General features: G+C 39.6%; 1 protein-coding gene across 1 annotated transcript in view; it reads left to right on the forward strand.

Moving 5' to 3' along the window:
- Positions 1-380: 380 nt before the first annotated feature.
- LOC105933306 (WD repeat containing planar cell polarity effector) overlaps positions 381-15,396 on the forward strand; it is an 83,951-nt gene continuing 68,935 nt past the window's right edge. The window contains exons 1-3 of the mRNA XM_036126154.1: positions 381-446; positions 5,754-5,838; positions 11,203-11,247. Coding sequence (XP_035982047.1) covers positions 5,778-5,838; positions 11,203-11,247 — 106 coding nt within the window. The 5' untranslated portion in view covers positions 381-446; positions 5,754-5,777. The remainder of the gene's footprint in view (positions 447-5,753; positions 5,839-11,202; positions 11,248-15,396) is intronic.

Below are 15,396 nucleotides of genomic sequence, written 5' to 3' on the forward strand. Positions count from 1 at the left end.
AATTTGCCCCTTTTGTAATTTTTTGTATTTTTTATATTATATCTTTCTTTTTTCTTTATTTTTTTTTACCTTTTGTGTCCATCTGCATGCTTTCTTTTGCTTTTCACTTTTGCAGCTGGTACACCAGAATTTCCCCACTGTGGGACAGTAACGGATATTGCTATTATATTCTAATATCTAAAAGTGAAAAGACATCAAAGGGGTTCCTACACTATTTGCCCATCAGTTTTCACTTATAAAACACACTTGCACACACACATACACACTCTTGCCTAACCATTCTTTTAAAAAGGTCCCTCCTCTTTGTACGTACGCAGAAACGCCAACAGCAGCAGATGTTCTCACACTCAGTATTCACCCAGAGGGGACAGCGATAGGAGAGCAGAGAAAGAGATGCAAAGAGCAGACAAGGTCGTAGTTCCTGTGGACTGTCTTTGAAAGTGAAGGCGAGTGCCCCCCCCCTCCTCCTGTCCTTTGATGTTAAAGCAGTCCCTTTACTAGTGTAAAGACGGGATACAATAACCTTAACCCCCTCCAACTCTTCACCCAGCTCTCTGTGCACAGTTTGTACACGCACAGGTAACCCAGAGCAACTCCAGCCAGAAATCTGAATAAGTGTGGCAGCTCTCCAGGACCTTTTGCAGCTTGCTGAGTGTGTTTATTTGTACATCGCAGTGTGTTGGTGGTGAAAAAAATAATCAGATCTATCATTGAGATGCCCAAAGGCCTGAATTGGAAGAACTGCTACTGGTTTAAATAAGAATACTGTGCTCACAGTATGTAACTGAAAAATAAACTTTTATATCAATTGTATGAATCATCTGTTGAAAGTCATTCCATGGTTGACAACACGTAGAACTTAAATGGTCTTTTAGCAGTTTGCTGTGGTGTCAGCCAATAATATTTTGACAACCCTCCCTGCGATAGGGTTGGAGGTGGGTAAATACTGTGTGGGAAACCCTGGGACTCCGTGTTGGTGAATACAATTTGGAGAATGTGGCTGTAGTGTAATACACTTTGAGTTGTCGGTTTGGCTTAAAAAACACTACATAAATTCAGTCTATTTACGTGTAGTTTTGGCAATGACATGTATGTGCTAATTTCCCAAATGAATGGTGATGGAAGAAAATAAGAGGAAAAAGTGTCTGGAAAGGTGAGGTGTAGAAGCTGCATGGATGTGAAAATGAAAGGGCTTGGTGAGACATATCTTATACAATACACTGACCTGAGCTTCATAGAAGTCTATAAAGTGTCTTCCAGAAGCATTATAACCCCTTAAACGTTTTCACATTTTTCTCAAGGTAAAGCCACAAAGTAGTTTATTCCCTTTTCCTGTGGAAAATGCAACACAAACTAGAGCATTACTGTAAAGTGGAAGAAGAATTAGACATGGTCCATTTTACTGATACGCTGCAATTCAGCACAACCAATATTGCCCTCAGAAGTTATCAAATGAGTAAACCAAGTCCACATTGGTTGTAATCTTATCTTAGTTTAAATCCGGCTCAGAGGTTTGTTAGAAGACATTGGTGAACAGACAACATCCTGAGGACCAAGGAACACGGCAGACAGGTTAAAAAGTAAAGTTTTTAAAAAGGATAATGCAAGGTTAGGATACAGAAGGATTTTCCAAGCTTTGGACATCTCACAGTACATTGTTCCGTCTGTTATCTGAAAAATTGCTGGGACAACTGCAAACCTACCAAGACATAAGCTGGGCTCCACTCTATTCTACTTGTGTTGGTTTGTAGCAGGCCCGGTATTGCCAGAAGTTAACAGAAACAGATACTTGCAGCCGTGGAGGCTATAACCCCCCCCCCCCCCCCCTCTACCACACAAACACGCCCACAGAGCAGGAGCTGCTGCAGGTTCCTCGCACTCAATTTTGGACCCGGGGAGACTGATCTTTCCTAGCTGTTGGAAAATGGTCAAATCATATTTGGGGATTTTTGTGAGTTGATATCAATGTAAATAATAGTGTTAGATGGGCAGATGATAATGCATCATATCGATGGCATTGATCAGAAGTCGTAACAAACTTTGGCAAGTAGCGTATTGTCATCCAAACAAATCAATATATCAAATCATGGTAAAGCTGGTAATTTACACCCCTACTGATTACATTTTTATTAATGCTGTCAAACGATTAAAAATTTTAATCGCGATTAATCGCATAATGTCGAGAGTTAACTCGAGATTAATCGCAAATTAATCGCATATTTTATCCTTTTATTTCTGAAAGTGTAATAGCCTGTTTGGGCATTTTAATATGCACTTTTGCAATAAATGACACTAATAAAATACATGCTTGTACAAAAAATATTTTTATTTTGTTATTTTTCAAGCACTTTTCAGAATTGGAATGAAAACATCCTGGTGCCAAATGTTAAACTCTGGACTATAATGGCTAAATGACTAATCATGACGCCCTGATGTTTACACAGTGTGTAAACAAATGTGTAAATAAATACCTGTTTTCATGCCGATATATTTTTTTTGCCTCTTAAACAAAGATAGACATGGTATTCTGCACCAAGTAATCTACTTTCAGCAGTTATCACCGGTTATTGCACCGTAAACTGCAGAAAATACGTGCAGAGTTGCTCTGTCTGCCTTTACTACCGTCGGCTGCTATGGCGGAGGGATAGTTCAGCTGGATACACTCAAATGTGGTGCAGGCAGGTCTCATAATAACCCCTATTTCGTCACTTATTTTAGAGCCCAAATAAGCGATTTCACTTTCAGAAACGTGCCCAAAAAAAAACGCAACCCGTGACTCTAGAAATTTAGAAGCGCTTTTAGAAAAAAGCCCGAAGTCGCATGTGTCCGAGGGTAAAAGAAACAGCGCGGGTCTGTTTTGCTACAGTTTTCTAGCACTCTTGAAACTACGGAAAGCGCCGAGGGTAAAAGAAACACAGTCCGGAAAGCGCGGGGGGTGAAAAAACATTAGGGAACGGTGTGTGTGTTTTGACACGCGATTAACGGCGACAAAAAAATTGTCGGCGTTAAAATGGGTTTACGTTAACGCCGTTAATAACGCGTTTAACTGACAGCACTACTTTTTATATTTTACTTGCTATACATGTTATGCTAAACATGCTATACTTATTTATTAGTGGCAAGAAGAAAGCCAAGTGTTGAGAGAAAGCCAATTGTCACAAGCCATGTATGGGACACTGCAAACGTGTGAAAGAAGAGGCCAAGATCTGACTTTTTACCCAACATGCAAAAGGCCACATGTAGCAGAAAATCATCACCCAGCCATGGTAAAACATGCTGTGGCAACAAGTCAGAAAATTTGCCAAAAAACTAACATACTGGTTTGTATGCTCTTAGCTTGTGTTGTTTTATTAGGCTGTAAATGTTTGCTGAAACTTTTATTGAAAGAGAAGTTGTAGAAGCACCGCTGTATCATGATTGCATGACACTGCCACCACCACGCTTCACAGAAGCTATGGAGTTGCTGCAAACTCTTGTCTTTTTTATAATATGAGTCCTTGATTTAAAAAACAAAAAAAACAAATCTGAAATATTTCAGGTCATTTATTTTGAAATACACTGACATTGCGAGCATACCTTAGATACTTTAGGACCGGAAGAAGTAGCAGGTTAACCGCCTTGGTTTGAAAGGTTAACTGGCTGCAGTATAAGCTGTAATCAAGATGGAAGGATAGCATCAGTGTCAAACCTGCTGTGCCTTCATTAGCTGATTTGAGGAATGCAGCCTGCTTTGTCTGAGCTGTCAGCTCCTAAGTGTGTGTCTATCGCCGCTCGCCTCTGATGTGTGAAAGACGGCGCAAGCATTTCCACCCTTGACCCTTCTCAATGTCAGTCTGGGGTCATGTGCATGTCTTTCTCTCTTTTGCATTTTTCACTTGCAGCGTAACCTTTTACTGTTCTCTCAAAGTCTACCTAGAAATACAGGTGTAGCAGGTAGAGGAGGCAGGACAGCGTCAGGTTTCATGGCATTGGTCATATTTTGCTTGAATCGCACCCTTGACTGTTATTCCTGCAAAAACCATTACTTCAGCTAATTGTTCTCTGTTGGAAGTAACACCGACAGCACAGCTTTGAAACAGCCCGTGTCTTTGTGATCAGCTCATGTGGAGTTTAGCTACATGACTGAAGGAAAGGTTGAAGTATAGTGTAGTTAAGATTAGGACGTTTTTAAAATGTTACAGTATCAAAACATGTTGAATCTTCTATCACTCCATTTTTTTTTAGCCTAAACTCCTTTTCATTAGACGAGGGAGAAGGTGTCTGAAGTGACTGGACACTGCTGCCTCTTCCCTCCTTGTTCCTGTGCACTGCTGGTCAGCTGGCTAAAAGAAGGCTCCTACCCTTTTTTTGCTTTCCAGAGAGAAAAATGTAGCAGTTTGGAAACTTTCAAGAAGCTGCAACCCTATTTTAAAGGTATATAGCCTTGTAATATACTTATAAAAAAGACCAAAAACCATTTGATCATGATAAAATAAGGTTATATACACCAAGCCTCCATCTTGATAGTGTTTTGATGGTCCTTTTTGAGCCGAAAGATAATTCGCTCTCGGGTGTGATAACAAATATAAACAGACATGGCGACATCTAGAGACAGTATAACTATCATAATGCCAGTTTGCTTAATTTCTAAATCAATTGTAAATAATGCTGAACCGAGCCTGACCCTCCGCAATGCCTTGCAATAAAGTGTCAGCTCGGTGTGATCGAAGACCAACCTTTATTGATTAAATAAAATGATCTAAGAGCAACTTTAAGAGCCTCATATTTACTCACGTCAATCAACTCTGCGGTCACATCTGAGCAATCGGCAGGTGTAGTGTTCACTTCAGCGAACACCAATGTTTATACTGTATTCCCAGCGACATTTCAGTCTTTTCCCTTTTGGAATCATATTTTTCTGCGGGTTTTTTTGTCTGTTGGACCGTTCTGCAATGTTTCAATGGGAGATGCTAGTAGTCACTTTCTTGTTTTATCCCCTGCTGTGCATGTGCAGTGTTGTACCTCCTCTGTTATTAAAATAAACAGGAAAGGATTCATATGCTAACAAACTGAGCAAAAACAAAGCATAAAACACCAAAATAAAAACTAATACACCAGCAGGACATGATAATCTTTCATAAAAACTTTCATGCAACCAGAGTGAGCTACTAATGTATAAATAAAGATGTCAAATAACGTAGCTATGCACCTTTAAAGATACAGTTGACAGATTTCGAACATATCTGTAAAGTGGCCACCTGCATGGTAACGGACCACTTAATATCAGCTTGTTATACATGTACTACTCTAAAAAGAGCTGACCAAAAGGTTTGATGCTGCAATAATAATCGCTATTTTAGCAGCAGTGCAAATAATTGTTGTTTCTGTTTTTAAATAAATGAAACAGATCACATTATACAGTTTATTGTAATATTTGTGTAAATATTGAGATTCTGTGACATTCCTTTTTGTGTTTTGTTTGGTTTTTGGGGGTCTTTATCCGTTTTCATGTTGACAGAAGTTCATGCCACCCCATGTGTAGTTGTGATTTTCTGGTTTTACACACATCAATGTGTCTGTCCTCAATCAGGTAAGTGTTGCAAGTCGTCTTAGACGAGTTTGCTAAGCATGTGCCTTCATGCATGCTCTGCTTGGCCCTTTGTCTGAAACAGACCTGGCTATTTGTGTTCGCATCAAGATACTCGGGTGTGATTGTGTTCGGACTGCCCTGACTCACTCTCCATCTTTTATTTGCTTCCTGTCCCCCGCTGCAGACTCGGGTTACACTCCTCCGTCAGATGGCGTTCTGCCTGGCTGAGCTGCACTTGTGGTCCACGAAGAACTCGCTCCAAGTTAAAGGTGCCACTTATCACCATGTTCAATCTTCCTCCCTCTTATAAAGTCTCTCATTGTCTCCTTTCTTTTTCAGCCCACTCAGTCTTGTTCTGGTGGTTCCCGTCAACACTCACTTTGTTTTGGCACATTGTCCCCGCTAATATCTACTTCAGCAATCTGACACTGACTCTTACTCCACATCACCCAGTTACTTGTCTAAGTGTTGCATTATACTAAACATGCTTTGCCCACATAAAATGGTATTTTATCGTAATCAGCTCAGAAACACATTTCTTTATTTCTGTTTTTGGACAAAACCCAATTGTTAAGCAATATTAAGAAATAAATCCATCAACAAGGGAAAAATTAGTTTTTTTCATGTGAAAAAACATTTCTGTTTTTGTTTCTTTGTCACTCTTAAATGCACAGGTGACAAAATGTATGGCAACAACTCCTACGAAGCACTATCTGGCAATGATTTTCCAGAGTTGTTGTTTTCAGCCTTGTTGGAGAGGTTTTGAATATAATGTCTCTGCATCATAATTGGCCTGGACTTTGACTAAGCCCTGCTGTTTTGTTAAGCCACCCAGAGCTGGGCTTGCTGGTGTGGTTTTGGTCATTTTCCTGCTAGATAACCTAAGGGTGCTTTAGGTTGAGGTCACAGACTGATAGTTGGTCATTCTCCTTCAGAATCTTCTGGCTAGAGCAAAATTCATCGTACAATGTAATTTTGATAGGCAGGTCTGTCCTGAGAAGGTTCAGCACTGTTCTGTGTTTTCTCCATTTATGGACAATTATGTGGTTTGCTGGAGTCGAAAAGCCTTAGAAATGGCTTTTAAACATTTTCCAGATTACTTTTTTCTTCGCTTTTCTCGAAGCTTTTCTGTGATAGACCAAGCTGAAAGCAGGAGTCGTCACAGGAGTTAGTAGAAAAATTGAGTTTTTATTTTAACCCAAGTGTTTTCATGCTGAGCTCATGTAAGAGGTCAAAGAAACAAAATGGAACTCTGTCAAAATAAGCAAAAAACTACTTTAAAGAATATCCAATTCCCCCTCCTTAGCAGGTGCTCGTGGTGGAGTCCAAATAACCTTTCTTATATTTAGTCGCTCTTCAGTTTGGCCAAACTCCCAGGGACCATGCAAGGTAAGAAACCAATAAAAGAAAGAGGAAATGGCAATAAAATCACTGACCAAGGGTGAGAAATGAGCTGTTAAAAATGCAAAGTGAAATAAATGTGTGTGCTTACAAATAGAAACAAATGCAATTAAACCAGCTTTGTTTCAAATTAAATTAAAACAATAAAGGAAGGTGCCAAGAGTGGTGTCATCACAGCTTCATCTATTCTGTTTTCCAACATTATTTGGCAAGCATGATCTAGATTTTCTAATATTGAGATTTCTACACTGATAGTAAAAAGAGTCTACTGCCTCTTAAAGGTTTGTTCTCAGATCATGCTTTTGGGTCTTTATTTTTTATATCTTTAATCATCTATGTTCCTTAATCAAAGAGTTAGCCTGTGTTTATTTTTCAATCGTTGTTACAAGCCTTTTTTCAACCCCAGGTTCAGAGGTTTGCCGGTAATGGTTGCGCATTTGAGGAAATCAAACATGTTGGGAAAAAAGAAAAGAAAATCATCCACAAACTCCTCTATCTGTGATAAACTATTTTTTTTCTTTATGAAAGCAATGAAAAACTGCCAGTCATTGCTTCCATACCAGATAGTTTTAGACTTTTTTGGCAGTTTTTGTGTGATATTCTGCTAACCACCTATCGGTCCATCTCTTCTGTCAAACGGAAATTATCTTTTTCCTTTTTTTTTCTCCATTTTCTTGATTTTTCCTTCCATTTTGTCTTGTCTTTCACAGTCTGCTGAGCTTTCAGGCAAAGATAGTGTCTCTCAGAGGCTGTCTGTGTGGAAATGTGTGTGTCCATACACCTATGTATCTACGAAAGGCTGTATATCTTAGATGATGGTGACATGCTCCTTTCTGTTTGTTTTCCTGCTGTGTTTTGTCTGCTATCTTGGAAAAATATGGGGGGAAAAAAAGACCTGGTCGCCAGAGTGTGACATTCCCTATCTTCACCTTCCTCACGTCCATCTAAAAACAAAAATATGGAGTGAAAAAGCAGCTATGCTATAATGCTGTGTTCCCGACCCCCAGCTTTGCTTTGTTGCACAAGGAGACATCAACAAGCACCATTACGTCATGTCATGGGACAGATGTAACTGCACAAACTCATTGAAAGAATTACAGCACAACTAATTCACTACTATACTAGACAGATTCAAGCTCACATTTTCTTCCTGTGTTTCTTGCACATCTAAACATGTAGAACTGCATATTGTTATCTTCCAGATCTGGTAGTGCTTGATATGGTTTGTATACTACAAAAAAAAAAGATCGGATTTTCAGTTTCTGATTGACCAATCACTGATCAGGGCCAGTCAAGTCTATATCTTCTGATTTTGTTCCCAGACTGATTTCTCAGTACATCTTGAAAAATTGTAAAAACGGTTGTTTTCTAAAAAACACCCATCATACTGTTTGGAAAACTTAATTTTTGAGACATGATGCCATAAGAAAATGACAATTCTGCATCACCTTCCCATGCGTTTAACAGTACAGCACACAGGGTCTGATAACAAGATACACCCATTGCCAATTTATTTATTTTTTTGGCTGTGTCGAAACATTTCGACACATGAGCAACAGCTCTCACAGACTCTGTGTATGCCCAATCAGAATCGACACGATAGCAACTAAAACATTGGAGCAATGACCCAATTACCACAGTATAAAGTCTCATGTTAGATAGACGCTTCACTCACTACGGGATCCAGGATGTTTGGAGCTATAAGTGAAACTTTAGCCTGATTAAAATGGCTAATATGTTTTTAAAATAATTATTCATCCTTTGGGATAATTAGTAGTGTTACAAATTAATTCCCAGACGGTCTGTTGATCTGGTGAAAAATATTACTAATTTGAACAAAAAAAAGTTAAACAAGATGATATTACGTAAAAGTAACTTCACGGGTCCTAACACATCAGATTAATTCCAAACTATTGATCTGGGTATACATGCACTACTCAGCACAGGGACATCAAAAACGTGACAGGACTTGATGTTCCAGAAAATAACCTTCATCTCCTCATATTCAGACTTATGTAAGACGTGTAATTTTTTTTTAAACCAGGATGAATGGAAAGAGTGTGAGAGGTGTTTAAAGAAATCAGCGCATTACATAAAAATGTATCACCATGTGATTTGGTAGGGTTTGTTTATTACAGTTGTCTCAAAAGCCTGTAGTGTAGTGGTAAGTAAGGAGTAGTAGTTTTATGATGCCTGTCGGACAGGGGTGTCAAACTCCAGTCCTCGAGTGTCCTGCAACCTTTAGATATGCCCCCAGTCCAGCACACATTGAACCAAATGGATAATCCGTCTCCTTAACATCCAGTCTTTATTTAAAGGGGACATATCATGCAAAATCAACTTTTAACCCTTAAATACATTTTGTTGTGTATTGACCAGGAGCTGCCTAAATATCTTTTTATTCAGTTTGGGTCATATTTTTCAAATCATTCAGTTTTCTTTATTGTCCGTTACGTTTACTGAACAATTACGTTGTAGTGTTAACAGCAGAGCTGCTAAACAACCATTCTTAGTAAAGAGCCATAGTATGCGAAATCCCAGCATATCAACAGTTTGTGAAACAGTTAAGCTTGCTGCGAGAACCAAGAAATGTGTTAATGTATTGATGGTGACAAGAACATGAAAAAAGTTTGTTTTGGCTTTGTCCATTCATACTCCACAAGAAACTCAGCTGCCGCACTCTATAGCATACATCAAACCTGAGCTAAGATTGTGGACAACAGCACAATGGCAAACATGGCAGGAAGAGCGGAGGTGCACAAAATGTTGTTGGCATTTGCAGTCGCTAGAGCTCGAGTGAGGGCGGGTGGGGTGTGGGTGGAGGTCAGAGATGGAGCCGAGCATAGGGTAGGCAGAGAGCTGAATGTACTCCACACTGGGGGCAGGTGGAACTGCAGGGGTAGGAGATGCCACCGGGGGGGTTATTGAATAAATGCTGCAAGGAAGCAGAAGTGGCATGTTCCAGCGCTTAAACCACCAGAGTTGAACAGCACGACGACGGTGTTTAGTTTTCCAACTTCAACACTGCCATTTAAATCCTGACCAATCAGTAGTCAGACACCCTCCGAGAAAAGAGTTTTTCCCAGGCGTTGTGTTGAGAACAAGCAGTGAGAACTTCAAAGGCTACGAGAACAAAACGAGAACACATCAGAGTGATGTTGTAGTTCAAGCTGAAGGATGCCAAAACTACTCGGGGATAAGTCGATGAGGTGTTAGGTGCCTGCTTTAGATTTAAAGAGACGGCATCAAAATGAGTTGTCCTTAGATGCACCTCAGAACGGGGGCAAAAAGGGGGAATATGGGGGTAAATTAACAAGGAAATCAGACCAAAGCACAACTGAATGATTTCAGTGTGAAAAGGAAGAACTGAAAAGCATGATATGTCCCATTTAATTGAGATGTGTTAAAACAGAGACATATCTAAAGATACAGGATACTGGCCCTCGAGGACTGGAGTCTGACATCTGTGCCATAAGCAACAAAAACGAAATGTTGCAAAATAGAGAAGGTGACCTCAGGCCACTTTTATGTGCTGAGTTAGTTTACATATGTACCGTAGTTTTTTTTCTTCTTTTTCCAAATCCCTCTTAAGAAACAAAAATAACTTGTGTCACAAGCCTTGCAGTATATCTGCATTCGTGTGTGTGTGTGTGTGTGTGTGTGTGTGTGTGTGTCTCCCATCAGCTCTCTTGTTGTATTAGCATGACCCTGCCTCAGGAGCAGCAGCAGAGGCAGCAACAGCAGTTGAGTGAGCGATAAAGAAGCGATGTGTTGTGCAAATCTTAGACCGGCTGCTTATGGTTTTGGGGCCTGCAGGAATAACACTTCGAAAAATGCCTCAGCTCAGCAATTTGCCTGTGTTATGTGTCCATATCTATCAGTATGTGTATTTGCGCTTGTTGCATGCCTTGCATAGGTTGGTCATATGTTTCTGGAGCTGCACATCCTCTGCATCTACTTCTAAATGTCTACACGTCAGATTACTCCCTCGGGTGGGATGGGTGAAGGTGCACCCCTGTGTTTATTATTACCCCTCTGCAGGTCCTACCATTTTTTTCTTGGACCCTTCCCTTCCCACTTTCCATATTGGGTCTTATCTAAACCATGGTGCGAGCAGACAGGACAGGCCACTAGCTGATAGTGATTGTTTATCCCACGGTGCGAAATTGCTGATCTGTCGTCTGCTTTTCCCTGACAGCAAGATGCTCATCTCACTTTCTCTCTCCCCTCAGATACAGATATTGGCACCTATCAGTACTACGATAAAGGAGACCCAGGTAAATAGTGTTTATATTGGATGTCTGTTTGCGTTTCAGATTTGTTCCATGTGTCTTGTTTTTGGAATGTATGTGATTTCCCTATATATAAAGAAGGGCTTTTTGCTGCCTGCTGACACACAGATTATTGGTCCAGCATGATTCAGAGTCTTCCAGCCCCTAACTACACATGCACTTGTACACACAAAGGCTATTAGTATGAAGGATTTACACCCTAAAACCTTATATACACATAGACATACCACACACACACAGATTATGGGGTCTCTGCGGTTCTATCTTTTACACTCCCTGTGTTCCTGTTGACCCCGGGGTCCTGCCATACAGCGATAGGAAAACTAAACTGTTGACTTTCTCCTAGATCACATAGCAAGAAGCCCCATGCAGTCCAGCCTCATTTTGCCCTGAGGCCAGAGGGCTTTTCCTTATAATCAGGAAGTGCTAAGATCGTCCCCCTGCAGTGCCGCAGTAAAAGATGGTCTATAATTCTTACTTTTTTTTACTAAATAAATGATACATTCAGCTAAAAATATATAATATTAAGACATACTTTGCAGCATGTCTTATATCTTTCTGTCCATGTGCCATGCCCTGGAAACTGAGTAAGAGGAAGAAACTGTATGCAGTTTTTTAATGCAATTCAAGCCAGATATTTTAACATTTATTACTATAAATACCCCTCAAAAGGTTATTTATTAAGTAAAGTAATTAAAAAAAATCAACTAATTTGTTATAAGTGTGTAGCAGCCACCCACTGACAATTTCCACATTGAGGTAAGTCTCAAGAGTATAGATAAAGAAGCTAGTAGTGTAAAGAGTGCTGTATCCACACATATTAATGAACAATTGAGTGGAAGGATAAAGTGAGGCAGAATATGTGACGTAAAGCCCATTCCAGAAGTTTTAGGGAGTTTCACAAGCAGTCAGAGCTTCAAGAGCCCCCTCACAGAGACAAACTGTCACATTCATTTTTTTAGCCCCTCCTTATGCACAGACATCAGAAGTGTGTTACCTGGGCTAAGGATAAAATAGATTGGACTGTCGCTCAGCAGTCTAAAGTCAATTAGTCTGATAAAGGAAAAGTTTGCCATTCATTTGGAAATCAGAGTCCCTGAATCTGCAGGTTGGAGAATTACAGAATCTAAAGATGCTTGAGGTCCAGTTGATGCTTAAAGTTTAAAGATGCTTAAAGCTGAAATTGCTGCCCGGATGGAATAGATCTTGGAGAAGTTGGAAGCTCGGCTTTGGCAGAATGACCACAAATTTGGATTCCCCATTTAAGAGATATTCAAAATAAAGTTAAAAAATAAAGCAACTGGACTTGTTTTCCGTAGTTGAAGACGTTTCGCTTCCTCTCCAGAAAGCTTTCTCAATTCAAAAAGTCTGGAGTAATGTGGAGCAACAAGCTTTATACCATTGCCAAACAAAGGCCTTATAATGGCTTAGATGACATGCAAATTCAACCGAAACAGGTCCACCCCTTAGTAATGGGGAGTCGTTAGGGTTGTTATTGGCCTGGCTTTTAAGCTGGGCCAATTTGAACATGCCAATTCGGTTGAATTTGCATGTTGTCTAAGCCAATACAAGACCTTTGTTTTGGGCAGTAGTATAAAGCTTGGTACTCCACATTACTCCAGACTTTTTGAATTGAGAAAGCTTCCTGGAGAGGAAGCGAAACGTCTTCAACTATGGAAAACAAGTCCAGTTGCTTTGTTTTTAACTTTTTTCTGGAATGACCATGACCTGGATGACTGAGAACCTTCACCAGCACCATTTAAGAGGTATCAGTGAGACTTTAAAGCAGGCAGAAAATAAGAGTCAGCCTGCACCAAAACAGATGTGATGTGCCACGGCAAAAGTAGGAACAAGTCGGCAAAGCACAGTATCTGCGTGTCAGGGTGGGGAAAGCCGTGGCTCATTAGTATACCACCTTTGCGTGGCTCCACGGAGCCTTTTGTTATGCATCGGCCAAAAAGCTCTGTGCTTGAAGAGAGTAGATGGCTACCTTTGCTGCTACTTAACTCTGTTTGAAAGAGAAACTGAGTTTCCGTGACTTGTGAAGGAGAGGGACCGAGCTGAACGGATCTCCAAGAGTGGCTTGCTCAGCGCTCCACTGTGGATGACACATGACCAGGACGCAGACGTGGGACTTCTTTCATATTCTGTATCAGGAGTGTTGAAGCGTAACAAGCTGACGAAGCGACTGCATAACTTTGGCGAACATTCATAGTTTCCTGCTGCCGTTAACCGAAGATGATGATGAACGCTTTGGATATGTGGCTGAGGAGCGTTAACATGAACGCACTGCGCAATAACCTTACTGAGTTTGAGAAGTTTAAAAAAAACGATTATGATGCATCATACTGAAATTAAAGCCGTGTATCATTCAACCTTCCATATTTAATATCCAAACATGATTTAAGTAGCAGATTATTTTATTTAAGTGTTTTTAATGTAACACAAGACATAACAAAAATATATTCCCTGTGTTGCAACCGTATAATTAGCTAAATAGTAAACATACTGCATAGGTGTGAACATCTCTATTCATACCTACATAATCAACTCCTAAACTGTGGACTTTGAGCTAGAAATGCATAATCTCTTCTTAAGTATATCTGATTGTTGCTATACCTGGAAGATTGCTCCATTTGATCATTTTATACTGTAAGGTGATAACAAAGGTTATTTTAATACGTGCCCATAAAACGCTTTTTGAAAAGTTCCTTTTAAAAGAACAGAACAAGCAATTAAGAATCCTTATCCTCTATTGACAGGCATTGAATGGGAGGTAGGTGTTGCTGCAAGGTATGCAAAATAATTCAAATCAACAGCTTTTGTTAACACCCCCCTGCTTGGGGTGATTCTAAAGAAACTTTGAGACTTGTTTTCTCCCTAATCTTCTTTCCAGAGTGCTAACATTCAACAGGTCATATCTTTTTCAGTTGTTATTTGATTTCCACATGTTTGACTTCACTGGAAAGCTTAGAGTCCACTCTATCTGAATCTTTAAAAAAATAAAAAATGGCGGGGAGACTTGTTTCTAGTTTTGCTGTGGCCGGTCATAAATGCTGTTATCCAAAGTGGCTCCCCTGTGCCGGCCTTGAAAGGGTGGGGGCTATCTGGGGCCTTCACTGGCACACACACTCGCACACACACACACACACACACACAAATGACTATTGTTAAAACACACACCATCTTCACTGTGCTTCTTCCTTTTCTCTTGGTTTCTATTTTAGCTGTATTGTCAGAAAGGTCAGATCAGACTTTAAGTTGTAGCTTTAAGGATTGACTTAGTTTTTTTTTTACTGCAATGAAACAAAATAAGTCTAGTTAATTGTAGCTCTTAGAAAAGTTGGACAAAACTGCTTTAGATCAGAAACCCCCAAGGATTTACTTTATTTCTTATTATGAATAGAAACAATTAAGCACTATGATTTATGCATTCTCTGTGTTTGCCAATGTATGAACAGAAACAAGTAAGCTTTGAATGTTAGTGATGAAGCTTGTTACAGTGAAACTAAAAAGTAAAGTCAGAGATTTACTTAGCTTATTCCTTTAATGTAATGTTTTCTTTTCCTATGTAATATTTCCCTCTGTAATGTTTGTTTTTCTTTGCATGTACAGCACTTTGAATCATCTTGTTACTGAAAACTGATTGATTGATATATATATATATATATATATATATATATATATATATATATATATATATATATATATATATATATATATATATATATATATATATATATATATATATATATATATAAACACTTGCTTTGCCTTACCTTCATGCTTCCTTCTGCTTACAAGCTTTTTCGGAGATGCTGATTTCATTTTATAGCAGGCCTTGGTACTGGCCCACACTGGCCAAAGGAAAAAAAAGCTGGTCTGATGGTTAGCCAGCAAACTCAACTAACCCGAACAACATAGAGAATCTATGTGAGGTGCAACACCTGAGCCAACAATGCAGACAAGCTAAAAGCCACTACTAAACCAACCTGGGGCTCCTGACCAGTGTAGCAGAGCCACAGGCTTATTGGCTTCTGCATACTGCATTTATGCAGCAGTTAATGCAAAAGGAGGCTTAACCAAGTATTGAGTGCATACACTGTGTAGTAAATGGATAGTGGACTGGTATTT

This window comes from Fundulus heteroclitus, chromosome 22 (assembly GCF_011125445.2).
Source record: "Fundulus heteroclitus isolate FHET01 chromosome 22, MU-UCD_Fhet_4.1, whole genome shotgun sequence".
Taxonomy (NCBI): domain Eukaryota; kingdom Metazoa; phylum Chordata; class Actinopteri; order Cyprinodontiformes; family Fundulidae; genus Fundulus; species Fundulus heteroclitus.